General features: G+C 27.3%; 1 protein-coding gene across 1 annotated transcript in view; it reads left to right on the top strand.

Annotated features, from left to right (window-relative positions):
• The first annotated feature begins 14,858 nt into the window (after positions 1-14,858).
• The window catches only part of LOC136086426 (uncharacterized), a 1,049-nt gene continuing 1,044 nt past the window's right edge, over positions 14,859-14,863 (top strand). The window contains exon 1 of the mRNA XM_065808723.1: positions 14,859-14,863. This exon is cut by the window's right edge and continues 52 nt beyond it. Within this exon, the coding sequence (XP_065664795.1) occupies positions 14,859-14,863 (5 nt within the window).

The raw sequence follows: 14,863 nt of genomic DNA, 5'->3' as shown, positions 1-14,863 counted from the left end.
TGTAAAAGTAATGTTATCTTTCAGGGGCTGATCTAGGGGACGTCTGGTACGTCTGTGGACGTACCCGAAAATGTCAGAAATATAATTTTGGTCTGAGAAAAAAAAGGGTAATGCTCAAATAATAAGTTACTAATAAAATATGCTGCATTTCAAATTATATATTTTTTTATATTATAAATAATATTGCAGTTTTGTTGAATCGGGTTAAAATTATAGTCAGTTATATTTATAGCGTAACGGGTTTTTGTTTAAAGCGAGTTGTTTAAGCGAGATTTAAAGTTGACATAAAAATAGTTATGAACCGGAAGTCAAAACAATTTTTGATAAATAATATTTGTTGAAAAACATAAATTGACGCTCCCAATTTTATTTCACTATAAAATGAAAATTGTTGTTAATTTTGGATTTAATTTGTTAAAAAAATTATTAATAGAACTATTTACTTATAATAAATTTTGGACGTGCCTTTCGACCAACACCCTAAGTTAAATATTTATTAAAATCTTTTGTTATACGGTTATCAGGAGGTGAAAAAAATTATAATAACAAATACACATTACAATACACCAATGGACGTATTGGTGTATTGTAATGACGTTTATATATTTGATTTATTTAATAAAAAAAAATTGTCGGACGTCCCCTTTGACATACGCCCTGAAATATTTGAAATCTACAAAATTAATAAATGGAATCATAAACTTATAAAATTATCAAATTACCAAATATTCAAAATGTCGCTCGAAATTAAAATCACGAAGCTCAATAACGATGTCAAAACAGCTATGCTGCAAAATGAAAAAATAAAATTAATCTCCTGGAAAAAAAAGTTGGAATCAAATGTCAGGTCTTTTAAAGATGCCAATATTGTTGTCTCTTTTAAAGATGAGACACTTAAAAGTTATGAAATCTTTATTCCAAAGAATTTCAAAGAAAAACATAATGGCAATTTTCTTGTTTTAAGGTACTGATATTTTTATTATATTGTTTTGTTATTGATACAATGTATTGATTTTTTTAAGTAATAAATATAAAACTAATAAATATAAAACTTAAAAATACACATAATAAATTTAATAAAAATTATTTAATTGTTATATTTTACGTATATCTTAGGTCTCAAACAAATGGAAACTGTCTATACAGTTCTATCTCCTTATGTCTATCTGGGAATAACTGTAGAGTTAATGATTTAAGATTATTGACCTCAATTGAACTTTTCCTAAACGTTGATTTTTATTATAACCACCCAACTTTTCAATATATTTTTAATAATAATCCAAGCTCTTTTTTATGTTTTAATAACATTCTTTCTTTGTCAGTCTCCCTAAGTTCTTTGAATACAGGAAAAAAATGTGAAGAATTGGTACAAGAGGAAGCTGTTAATAATTGTAATGATAAAAACTGGTCTTCTTTCCTTTGTATTCTTGCATTGTCAAGTGTTTGCAGCAAAAAAATAGAATGTTTATACCCAGATTTTGGTCTACCAAAGTATAAAAGTTTATTTAGCCATACTATTTTACCTCGTATAAATTCATTAAACAATATTAAATCTTTTTATCTCCTTTTTTGTTACGAAGGTATTTTAATTTTTTTTTCTCCTTTTCAACAAAACCATTATACTCCTTTATTAATGAGAGAGAATTTAAAACGCAAAATTTGCGGTGGGATTGGCAAAAAGTTACAGACTAAAATAAATTTTTATGTTGAATCTAAACATCAAGATTGTAATCTTTTGCAAGAAAAAAAAATAAATAAATCTATGCTAGTTTCTAGTCAATCATCTACATCTTTATCCAATTTTAGTAAAATTACTTTTTGTGAACCATTTTCTTTGGTTATTTGGTTTCTAACTATACTAGTTATTTAAATGTTGCAAAAACCATAAATAATTCTGAACTTCAAAATTTAGTTCAATCTGTTTTTGTTCCTAGTAAGAAATTTATTTTTCCTAAAAATAAAAATGGACGAAATTTTCGATTTATATGGATAGAAAAATTTCCATGGCTTACATACTCAAATATATTTGATGGAGCTTTCTGTTTACCATGTGTACTTTTTGGGCACAATTTTCCATCTGAATGTATTTTAGCTGAAAGATTATTTAGTAAGCCTTATGATCGCTGGAATGATGCTTCTTGTTACTTTCAGAAACATGTGTTTGGCAAAAACAATAAGCCTGTCTGCAGAAATAAAGGTTTACATGTAAAAACTGCTTAAGTTTTATTTTCATCATCATCGATTTGGTCTTGTAAAACAGAATCAATAGACATTATATCTCAAAAAATAGTTCAATCATAGATTTCCAAAACTCGACAGTTATCCGACCTATTATTGCAACAATTAATTTTTGTGGGCGTCTTGGGCTTTCTTTACGTGGGCATGGAGACGACTTTAAGTTTCATCCTGAAAATGGTGAATTTTCTAAATCATACTGTAGGAAATTTTATTGAATTGCTACATTTTTGTGTTTAAGCTGGTGATAAAATTCTTGAAGATCATCTCAAGTATCATCAACAAAATGCATCCTACATATCTAAGACATCACAAAATCAACTAATAAAGTGTTGTGGAGAACTTGTTACTGACACAATAATTAGAGAAATTAAAAACTCTAAGTATTTTTCTATTATAGCTGATGAAGCCTCAAACAGTAATAATAAAGAGCAACTATTATTAGTTATACGATTTGTTGATTCCAAGTTAAATATAAGAGAAGAACTTATTAGTTTTTTACATTGTACTAACGGTGTTACTGGTCAAGGATTGTTTTGTTAAAAAGTATTTCAGATTTTTTGTTGGATATCATGAATTGTAGAGGACAGTCATATGATGGTGCTGGGCCAATGTCTGGACACACCAAAGGGTTATCACCTCGTGTTTTAAATCTTAATGAAAAAGCTATGTTCATTGTTACAGTCATAGACTTAATTTAGCCATTTGTGCATCATGCAATGTTCAACATGTCAAAAATCTTCTGGCGCATGTTAAATATGTATCATACTTTTTTAATCTTTTACCTGCAAGGCAACAAAATTTAGAGGAGCACATTGAAAGAACTGCTCCAGTTGCTGGTAAAAAAAAATTGAAAGATGTTTGCAGAACACGTTGGGAAGAAAAAGTTAATGGTTTGGATACTTTTCAACAACTTTTTATTCCTTAGGTTTCTTGTCTTGAAGAAATGTCTTTAAATGTTAATAAGAGTTTTAATCACTCAACGTCTTCCAGTGCATCCTCGCTTCTGAAGTTAATAACAGGTTTTGACTTTATTGTTGCTTTATGTATAACAAGAAATGTCTTTGACATTACTCTTTTAGTAACACGAATGTTGCAGTCAAAGAGTAATGATATTTATGATGGTTTAAATCTTATTCGGGCATTAAAAGATGTTATATCTTCGCTTAGAAGTATAGCTGATCAACACCATCAAGTGTGCTATGAACAAGCTCTAAAAATAGCCCATGAGCTAAATGTTACTGAAGCTAAGCCAAGAACTTCATTTATTTCAAAAAACTGAAATAATACTCCTTCGGAATGTGTTTCTGATTATTTTAAAATAGCAATCACAATTCCTTTGTTAGACCATCTGAGTACTGAACTAGGCACAAGGTTTGACAACACTACCATCAAATTTTATAAAGCGCTCGTCCTAGTTCCTACTAAAATGATTTCAGAAGTTCGAAGTTCTCGTGGCACTAGTTGGAAAGAATGTATATTACCTTTTAGTGAATTTTACAGGGCAGATTTACCAAATCCGCTAGCTTTACCTGGTGAGCTTGACCTATGGGAAGCTTATTGGTTAAATTTTGAAGGTAATGTCCCTTATATTACTGAGACTTTAAAAGCAATAAATTTTCCTGGCTTTGAGAACATAAAAATTATTCTACAATTACTTGCTACTTTTCCTTTAACTTCATGTGAATGTGGGCGCACATTTTCTTCGCTTCGGCGCCTGAAAAATTATACGCGAAACACAATGGTAGAGGAACGCCTAAATGGTTTAGCTTTGATGAATATTCATACAGAGTCAGTAATAGATATCGAAAAAGTTATTGATAAATTTGCAATTAGTAATCGTAGATTAAGTTTTAAATAAATATTAAAAAATAAAAACAAAAAATTAATATATAAATAATAAAAAATAAAAAAAGTAAAACAAATTAAAAAAAAAAAATTCATTTGCGCTAGGTAAAAAGGCTATTTTCATAGCCACACATTTTTATAAAACATAATTTGGCATGAACTAATTATTGGCATACAATGTTTTTTGCTGTTACCTTCAGGTGTATTGATTTTGTTGCGGTTCATTATTTTAGAGTTTTGTGTTATGATTACAAATGTTATGATTTTATTTTTTATAGATTTGTTTATCAGCAAGGTTGAAAAGAATGAAGATGGGTTTACAAGTTTTTTTTAGCTAACTGGAATACTAGAATGTGACAGTAAATATATTTTTATATAACTCCATATTGATTGTTTTTTTGTTTTGTTTTTAGGTGCCCTTAGTTGTAACAGTCTTATCACAGAGCGTAGCTGAAAAGGATTTACTAGGAAATTCGTGCCTTCTTCTTTACCAAAGCTTTCTTTGAACCAGGGATATCTTGCTTCTGAAACATGCAGCTATTACATCACGGCTGTTCATTATAATATTATAATACCTAATGTAAAGAACTTTTTAAATAACAAATATATAAATTTGAAACAGTAATGTGTAATCGTAAAACTTTATAATGGGGTATCAGCCAGGATCCAGAAGAGATGGACCCCCTACACCATAATCTTAAAGTCCTAAATGTTCTTAGAATTTAGAACATTTAGAATTAGAGGACCTTTTTTTTTTTTTTTTGGACGCACCCAAATAATTTTCTGCATCCGCCCCTGTGTTTTAATTTTATCTAAGTCAATAATATTTGATCATTCAAGGCTAGTTTGTTGCAATAATTCTTTTGATTTTCTTTTGTTATATTGTAGCCATAATTATGATATACTGTGACAGATATCTTAATTATGGCATCAATATAAAATAGGTTACATATTTTTATACAACTTCTATTTTGTCTTTTTATAAATTTTATATAGATTTTGCCGATTGTTTACTTTAATTAATTATTTTATAGACCAAAAAACTAACTATATAGTTTGTGTTATGAAAAATATATAAGTTTTTTTTTAATCAATGAAGTAATTATAAAAACTATATTTCATTAACCTACCTTGTTTAGCTAACTTTTTTTGCCTTAAATTTGTATTTGTGGTTCATCTTAAATTTGTATTTGTGGTGGAAAACTGATGGAATCAAATCGGGATCGTTGATTATATTACTTTTTTTTACCTATAAATATTATAATACTTTAGAAAAAAATAGAACAACAATGTGTATTTATAATTCTAATAAATTATAAAACTTACCAGACAAAAAGTGTTCTGAACAGACATAATGATACCGTGTTTTAGGAGTCCATAATTTTGATTTAATGACTACTCCATTTTTATCAACATGTGCACGATTTATTGCCTTTAACCACAATTTTCTTCTGCTATCTTTAGTTGGAAGAATGTAAAATCTTAATTTTGGTTGACTTTGAGAATTATTGGTACAAGAAAACACACAGCAACTTCGAGGCATTATTATTAATATATACCTAATCCGATCAATAATTTGTTTTCCCTAACGTATAATGGTGGACTTTTTTTGTGATAATCGTGACCTGATTTCCGACCCGAAGAATTGGGGACCTAAATAAGAATTATTTTCTATACAGTGAAGATAATAAAATTAAGAACTTTTACGATTTTTTTTCGAAACTGGAACAATTTCTTTGATTAATCGTCCAACCAGAGTAACAAAAAACTTAGCGTCTTTGATTGATAATATCATTACAACAGATATATTCGACAATGATATCCAAACAATCCTAAAATTGGATTTATTACATCAAGTTGGATAATCGGGCCATCAAACTTCGTGATGCAGCTTGTTTTTGTGATGCGATGGAGTTTTTGTTGAAGTGTTTTTATGTATTTAATTTAACTTATCCACACGAAATACAGGCAGTTTATGGTCTGTTTGAGCATATCATGCAGATGAATGTTTTGATCGGAAAAAGTGCCAGTTTATCAGACTTCTTGGGAGCAATGACTTAAGAGTTGCTCAAAGGAACTAAAAACAATTATTTTTTTAATTTTAGTAAAAAAACTTTATTCAATTTTGTAGCAATTTTTTTCTTTTTATTTTAATCTTAGGCATTATTACTTTGAAATATTATTAATAAGACATCATAATACAAACCAAAGATCCCACAGATACATTTAAGGAACAACTCCTTATTCGTATGCGCAATTACTAAGCTCGTCCTTTTATTAAAATTCAATTTTGAGTTGATTTGATCGAAGTATGAAGCGCGCAGTCTTTAAAATGCAGAATTTCAAAAAAAAAAAAGAAGAAGGTTTACACCGCAGTCCACGCTAAAGTAAGCTTTCTCAATATTTGTGTTGTAAAAAATGCAACACTAAATGTTGCGTTAAATTACACAACATTTAATGCTGAAAAATGTCAACACTATTGTTTGGGAGTCAAATGGCAAAATTGAATGTTGCGCGGCAATCAACATTTTTTGCAACATCTGTTTTCTGTGTGTGAAACTATGATGCATTAGTTCAATTTTATTTTTAGTAAAAATAATATTTTTTGGCGAACAGAAAGTTGGCATTTAGAGGTAAGAAAGATAAAATCCAATCTAGGCCGAAATGGATATTTTCCTGACTTGATAGAGTTATTGCCAAAACCTGACCCAGTAATAAAAGCACATGTCACACGATTTGTTGAAAAAAGGAATTTGGAAACTTATCTGATCACTAGAATTCAATCTAGACTTTCAAATAGTACAACAGGAGTCGATGTCATAACACTATTTACCGTCGTAAATTGTTTTTTAATTCAATATTATAAAATTTTTACGCATCAAATTTTGTAGATATCTACAGCTAAATTTATTTTTAGAAACCTGTTGTCCGGATCAATAACATACTTAAGACATATAAGGTAGTCAAAAACAAAATGTTTTTGAGTTAAAAATTCAAAAATATCAAAATTAAAACACTAAAAGCTTTAAATACAGTTTTCTCATAGATTTGGACTTTAACTGTTTCAATTCCGATGAAAAATATTTTGTTAATTCAGAATATTTGACAAATCAGAGACAACCACGCGAGGTAAAACTAAACAAACAGTATTTAAACTGTTAAGAATATATTTTAAAAGTAAAAAATTGAAATTACTTCTTACTCTACCCCAGGACAAAATTTGTGTAGTTTACCTATAAAAATAATCAATACTATTTCTATAGGCTTTTAAAACAAATGACCTATAGAAGTAGAGATTTCTTTAGACTATCTATTGCAATTCCAAACGATATTCTAAACACCTTTTGTAGTTGGAAATCAATAGATCAATAGAATGGAAGCCGAGAAAGCTTATCAAACAAATATCTTTCAAATCGAGAAAAATATATTTTAAATCCAGAAATATATTTTAAATCGCAAAATATATTTTAAATCCAAAAATGTATATTTTAAATCGGAAAATATATCTTAAATCCAAAAACGTTTATTTTTAATCGCGAAATATTGTTTATATCGCGAAATATATTTAAATCAGAAAATATATTTTCTTTCCAGAAATATTTTTCGAAACGCAAAGTTTGTTTATCTAGAAATATTATCGCGACATTTTCATATTGTCAAGTCCTAAAAATTTCTAAAGATGACGTCATACTGTGTCTCATGTGAAGCTAATCGTAATCTTGAGGACAACTTCTCTTTATTCTGTGAAAATAAGATTAAAAAAGATTAGAGAAGAAGAGATGAAAAAAAAGATTAAAGAAGAAGTGGAAGTAAATGTTCGCATAAATGAAAAACTTGCTCTTAGCGAATTTCAAAAATATAACTGTCGAGAGGACATCTAGATTTAAAAGAAAATCTTTTGCAGCAATAATCTCCAATGACTCTCTAAAATAAAAACGTTCTATTGAGAATGTTACGATAAATGTTGGTATTATGAAAGAAAATGGTAAAGATGAAATTAACATTATGAGAAGAAGTAAATTGCCTATATATGTCCCAAGGCAAGGTAATGCAAAGACGGTTTTTAAAATCGCTTGTAGAAAACATGGAGATCATAACCAATTTTTCGGTTATAGTGATAACTAAGTACTACTATATCCTGATAAAAAAAAGCTAAGTATGTTGGCACAAACTCTTTATTTACAGTTGAAAAGTATAAAGAAAGTTTAAACAAACCATTTTCAAATTTAGACTTATATTTATGTAAGCAAAGTATTTTAAATCAAGAAAATAAAGAAATCAACAATTTTAATAATAACAATTTGTCAAATAATTGTCTTGAAAACGAAAATTTTCTAAAAAAAGTATCGATTGAAAACAATTAGTCATTTTCTTATCTTGGTGTTGTTGATAGTAAATCTGTAAAAACTCTTAAAGATATTTCTTTACAACAAACAGCCAGTCAATCAAGTTTAGGGGTCATCTGCGGTCTTTGTCTTGTATGTAATCAAAGGTTTCCTTTTTCAGTGCTTAAACAACATGCAGATAACTGTTTAAAAAATAAAGAAAATCAAATGGTATATTTGATTTATTCTAATGACTCAAATGACGTAAGTAATAGTTGTGAAAAAGAACAAGATTTTGATAAACCTGAAAGTATAAATAATCTTAAAAGAAAGATTCCAGTTTTAATAAAACAGCTCAGTGATATACAAGAAGGCGATGTCAGGATAAATGTTCGTCGTCAATTTGAATTTGAAGACTTCCACAAGTTTTTTAGTAAAAGTTGGAACAAGAATAAAATCAATCAATTATAGAAGTTTTCATTTGTTGGAGAGCCTGCAATCGATACTGGTGGAGTGTCTAGAGAATTTTATTCACGTTAGATTCATATGTAGATTTATTAATAAGGTTAAAATATTATGAGGCAAGTCAAATTTGACTTGACAAACAACTAGGCCAAAATGTTGGCCGGGGAGTTAATTTTTGTGTTAAAAGTTAAGGATTAGTAACACTATTTTTATGTATCAATAGTGTTGCCACTTTATTTATTTAAATATTTTTCAATTGGTTTATTTTTTATTTTTTATATCTGATCATTTTATCATAAGGTATCTTTTGGAAAGAAAAACTATTTTGTTTTCTAAAACTAACTCTAAAATAAAAAAACAATTTAACAATTATAACCAACTTAATCTGCAATTAGTTTGTTTAAGATAATACACTAGACATTTTTTTCTAATATTATGTAAATAACTTTTATATACTATACTAAACTACTATTATATAAATATACTGCATATAATAGAATATAGATGTTGTAGGTCAACCAGCTTATATTAAATTAATGCATCTAGAAGGATAGTTGTCTTTTATTACAAGATTTATTTTTTAGAAGCTTTAAAGTCAATTAACATTAAGTTCTTTACTGGCAATGATTTGGTAGGCTATGTACTATCATGCGGTATTCTTAGTGTTGCAGATGGCATGGTAAAAACTATAGGCCATCTATTTGCAGCAATTATCGTGAATGGTGGTCTTGTACATTTTTTTTGTCCCCTTGGGTTTATGAACTTATGGTGAAAGCCATATTAGCTGTAGTAAGGTGTTGTCCAAAGACTCAAGATGAATCTTCAAATTTAAAAAATATTTTTGATAAGGTGAAATGTTTCATTTTATTTGGTATTTCTGTGACAAATAAAAGTATATACAAATTATAAATAAAGTGTTACTGATTTTAATTGTAAATAGAATACAACTATAGTAGTATAAAAAGCGGGTTCTGGCACATTTTTTTTTCAACTATATCCCTAACTATAAACTTATATCATATTTCAACTATAAACTTATCTATAAACTCTTAACTCATTTCAACTATTGTCTTAATTGTCCTATTGTCTATAATTTCTGAGCCAAAAATAATATATATAACAACCATAATATATTATTATATTATGGCTACAAACTCTCTTACAAACTCGGAGCTATATTTTGTAATTTTAAATCAATTTTTAGATCCTTCGGATCCGTGGAAATTCGCAGAATTTTTCAAGTAAAATCTAAATGTAAATGAAATCATTGGTATCTCATTGAGACCTTAAGCATAAAAGAAAGTATGTCCTATTACATGAAAACTTCTAGATTGTCCAACTTGTGCATCTCCAGAGTTTAATGTAACTACTAATCTCTTTCCAGTAGGAACACTAGGCATGGAATCAGTAAAATTTCTGTAAAATGAGATAGTAGTTGTAGAACTAATTGCACTACATGACAGATACAATAACCCAGATGATTCATTATTAAATGAATTAATATTAACACTATTCCACGAAGAAAGATAAAATATTCTAGACCAGATGAGCAGTATATGCATACACTCAAATCCCTGAAATGCTGTATTACTCTGTCCGTCATATGGTGTCCAAGGTTGTATAACAGAGTTAGTATTTACTGAAGAATTGTATGCCTCATACATGCGTTCTCCAGATTCCCACCAACTTCTAGATAATCTAATTACATGCATTCTAATATATTTAAAATAAAAACTTTGACGAGCATTGTCTGTAGTATCTAATAATATATATTCTTTACCATAAGTTGTGTTTATAAATCTAAATGTTTTTGAGTATAATTTAATAGATGACAATGATTGAGGTATTGATGTAGTTCTTGTAATATGGGGTTGTATCCAATATGTAACGTTTTGACTAGTTTTATTGTTTAATTGAATTACTAGACTAGTATTAAATGGCAAATCTAGTGTAAAGTATCCTACTATTACATTAGCTGTATACACATTACAACCTTGTAAAGAGTTTGCATAAAATGGTCCACCTAGAGGTGTAAATAAAAAATCACAGGCTAAAGGAATATTATTATCTCCAACACTACCTGTAGTAAGAGAAAGATCTCCTATACAAAGTGTATGATCTGCGTATATTTTAAGAAACACACTACCTGGAACATTATGATTAGGATCTAATCCTTGGAATGCTAACCATAGTTTTCTAAGAATACCAGGACCAGAAGATTGTACAAAAACTGTTGTTGCATCAGAACCTGTATTTGGTGGAATAGTCTGTTCTTTCAATCCAAGACATGTTAAACTTGAATTTAACATGCCTTGGATTGAAAGAACAGACTATTCCACCAGCTAGTAGGTTGTGCTACATTAATTAATTTATTAGAATTCATATTATTATTACTAGCTGCATTAATTTGTCCATCTCTCCTAATGAACAAGTTGGTAGCTTGAGTATTGTTAAACCATCTCCAGCTACAGCTCAAGTAGTCTCGCGTCCGTATTTATCAACAGGCATTCTATATATAAAGAAAAATATTTTTTGATCATTTCTTTTAAAAATTACCATGGATTAATGATAATCTTCTGAAAATCACATCCTTCATCTAGTTTTTTTAAAACATATAAACACAAGTGTCCACAGAATGAGGTATTTCCAAATTGAACTTTTTCACTATCATAATAAATAGGACTTTTTAAATAATTAACAATTTCAACGGGAGGTGGTAGACCATAAGTGTCAAAGCTTAGTTTTTTATCTCCGTATTTGTACCAGCAAATCCAGCGAAATCCTTGCGTACTTGAATCTCCTGTATTTATTATTCCACATTCTTTTCTTTGTGTATTTTTCGGTAACTCGTCTCTTACAAATACACCTCTAAAATGTTTATTTTTTAATTTTTTTGCTGCTTTGATCAATTGAAAATTTGTTAGTGGTTCATTTGGTAAAATAATTCCTTCAACATTGATAAGTTTATAATTGTTATTTTTCATTTTTATTTATAGATATTTATATTTTTGGGCTCTTTGACCTACACTAAAAGGTTCTTCGCGGTTCTTTGCCGGTTCTTTGAAGAACCTAAAGGTTCTTGGAGAAAATTTAAGGTTCTTTAAAGAACCTACGGGTTCTTTTTATTATCTAATGGTTCTCTGAAGAACCGGAGCCTTATTTACAAAGCAATACAAAGAACCCACAAGGTTCTTCAAATCGTTTTACAAAAAATCTTGAAGAACCTCAATATAGGGTTCTTCAAATCTTTGTAAACGCCATTTCATTTTTCTAATCGGTACCTATATAACATGGTTAGACTGGTATGAATTTATAAAAAATGGTATAATAACAATAGCAAATGATTATCATTACAGTATTTATTTTGTTGATTAAACATTAAAAACGTTTTTAACATCATCGGCAATTACAAAAGCAACGTGTTTTTTTGATTAGTTTTCTCATTCCTATATGCTTTTATCACGCATGTTGTAAATAAATATACCATTGTATGTTGCGAATGGTTTTATTTAGATAAATAAATATATCATTTGTTAAAATTTAAAAAATGGCAGATTATTTGAACTGGAGTATAGAAGATGTTTGTGTATACTTAGAACTTAAAGGACTCCCAGAACTAAGACAAAATGTTATTGGTTAGATTGAAGTTTCTATTTATTTTCAAGCCATTATATATATATATATATATACATATATATATATATATATATATATATATATATATATATATATATATATATATATATATTAAAAAATATATATGTTATAAAATATAATATATATATATATTTATATATATATATATATATATATATATATATATATATATATATATATATATATTAAAAAATATATATGTTATAAAATATAATATATATATATATTTATATATATATATATATATATATATATATATATATATATATATACATATATATATATATATATGTATATATACATATATACATATGTATATATATATGTATATATATATTCTATAATATATAAAGATATATATGTATACATATATGTATATATATTATTCTATAATATAAATATATATATATATATATTTAGATATTTAGATATGTATATTCTATAATATATTATATATTATAAAATATAATATATCTATATATTTTATATAATAAATATTTATATAATAAATATTACAGAATATATATATAAAATATATATATATATATTATAGAATATATATATATATATATATTATAGAACATATATATATATATATATATATATATATATATATATATATATATATATTACAGAATATATATATATATTCTATATATATATTCATATATGAATATCTATATTATATACATATGTATTTATATTTAATGTGTACGTACTTTAAAACTTTATTTAATATATACATGTGTATAAATGTTATACATTTATCATTAAATGTTTTTTAAAAAAAAATTTTATTATTAAAATTTGATTTAAACATTACTTTATAGAAGAAGAGATTGATGGCAAAGTTTTAGTGTACTTAACTGAATCAATGGTAGCTAGTTTATGTAATACATTGCGTAAGCAAGTAATGTTACTAGAAATTATAAAAAATATTTTAATTCCATCTGCACCTCAAGTAATCAATAATTTAAAGTAAGCTTTTATGTTGATGTTTAATAGAGTCTTGGCTTGCGAAAAATAAAAAAATAATAATAACAGTAATATATTAGTAATTTAGAAAATGTTCTATCGCAAACAAGTGAAGATGTGAATAATATGGAATTATTAATTGAATCAATGAAGTCTTGGCCAGTTCGATATCAACTTACTTGTTTACCTCCACTAGTGGTTGCAGCACTAGATGCAAAAGATGGTTGTTTTCTGCAGTATCAAAGGAACAGTTGTAGAAATCACCTTTTGCAATGTTCATATGATGATATAAGCAAATACACCATGTAATCATCATATTTGTTATTTAAATATTATATAATATTAAATTTATAAATAATTTCATTTATAATCTTTGTAAATAAGTAATCTTCATTTGTCTAAAGGTATCCCTCAAGTACACAATACTCTGATGTGGTTGCTGCCATTTGCAGCAAATATCCTTACCTAAACGACTTCCCATCAAGAAGTAGTTCTCCACAGCGGATAGGTATCTGTGTAAGTTTTTTTGTTTTGTTTCGTTTTTTTGCATTTTTAAAATTTTATTTCTCTCTTTACATTTTGTCTTTAGAATATTTATTTAAAATTAATTTAGTTTTAGATTAGTATATATATTCTTTTCGATAAGATGTCAATTGAAAAGCTTGTATTTTATTTTTTAATGATTTCAGTAACTTTCTATTTTCATCTTTGAAATCTTTTAAATATTGGCAGCCAACGCTATTTGAAAGTCTAAATAATAAATTTAAGAAAGAGCAAGCCCATTTAATTCATTTAGACATTGTTGCTGACCATAAGTAAAAATTTGGGCAACTAGGTAGAGGGCGCAAAAGAAAAGGTCATGCGGATGACCAATTATGTGCTAGAAAAGTTAGAGATTTGGTAATGATGTTACTATTTTTTTATATATTTAATAAATGCTATTTTTGCATGCAACTAGCTTGATATAAACAATAATAAACAGATTTAGTTTATCAGAATTTATTATCAAAATATATTTTGATATTTTAAAGCTTAATACACTGCCTGTTGACGAAACAACTGTTGCCACACATCACTGTGACATGAAAACTGAGTATAGTAAGCTTCGTCCAGATATTAATATGCTTCTTGATCGTCAACATCGCAGTTGGCCTACTAGAGCCAAAGATTTTGAATTCAATCTTTGCACAGTTGATTTAAAAGCTAACTATCCTTGGCTTTCTATCCCTAACTGGTGATGCGAAAGTTATCGGACAAATCCTAATTTATAATAATTAGTTTTTGTGGTTTTATGCGTAGGCATAAACGTTCTATAAAATATAAACTTTATTATTTGAAACACAGTTATTTAAAATGAG

This window comes from Hydra vulgaris, chromosome 10, assembly GCF_038396675.1.
Source record: "Hydra vulgaris chromosome 10, alternate assembly HydraT2T_AEP".
Lineage (NCBI taxonomy): Eukaryota > Metazoa > Cnidaria > Hydrozoa > Anthoathecata > Hydridae > Hydra > Hydra vulgaris.
The sequence above is the reverse complement of the archived record's forward strand: the minus strand, read 5'-3'. Positions and strand labels throughout refer to the sequence as shown.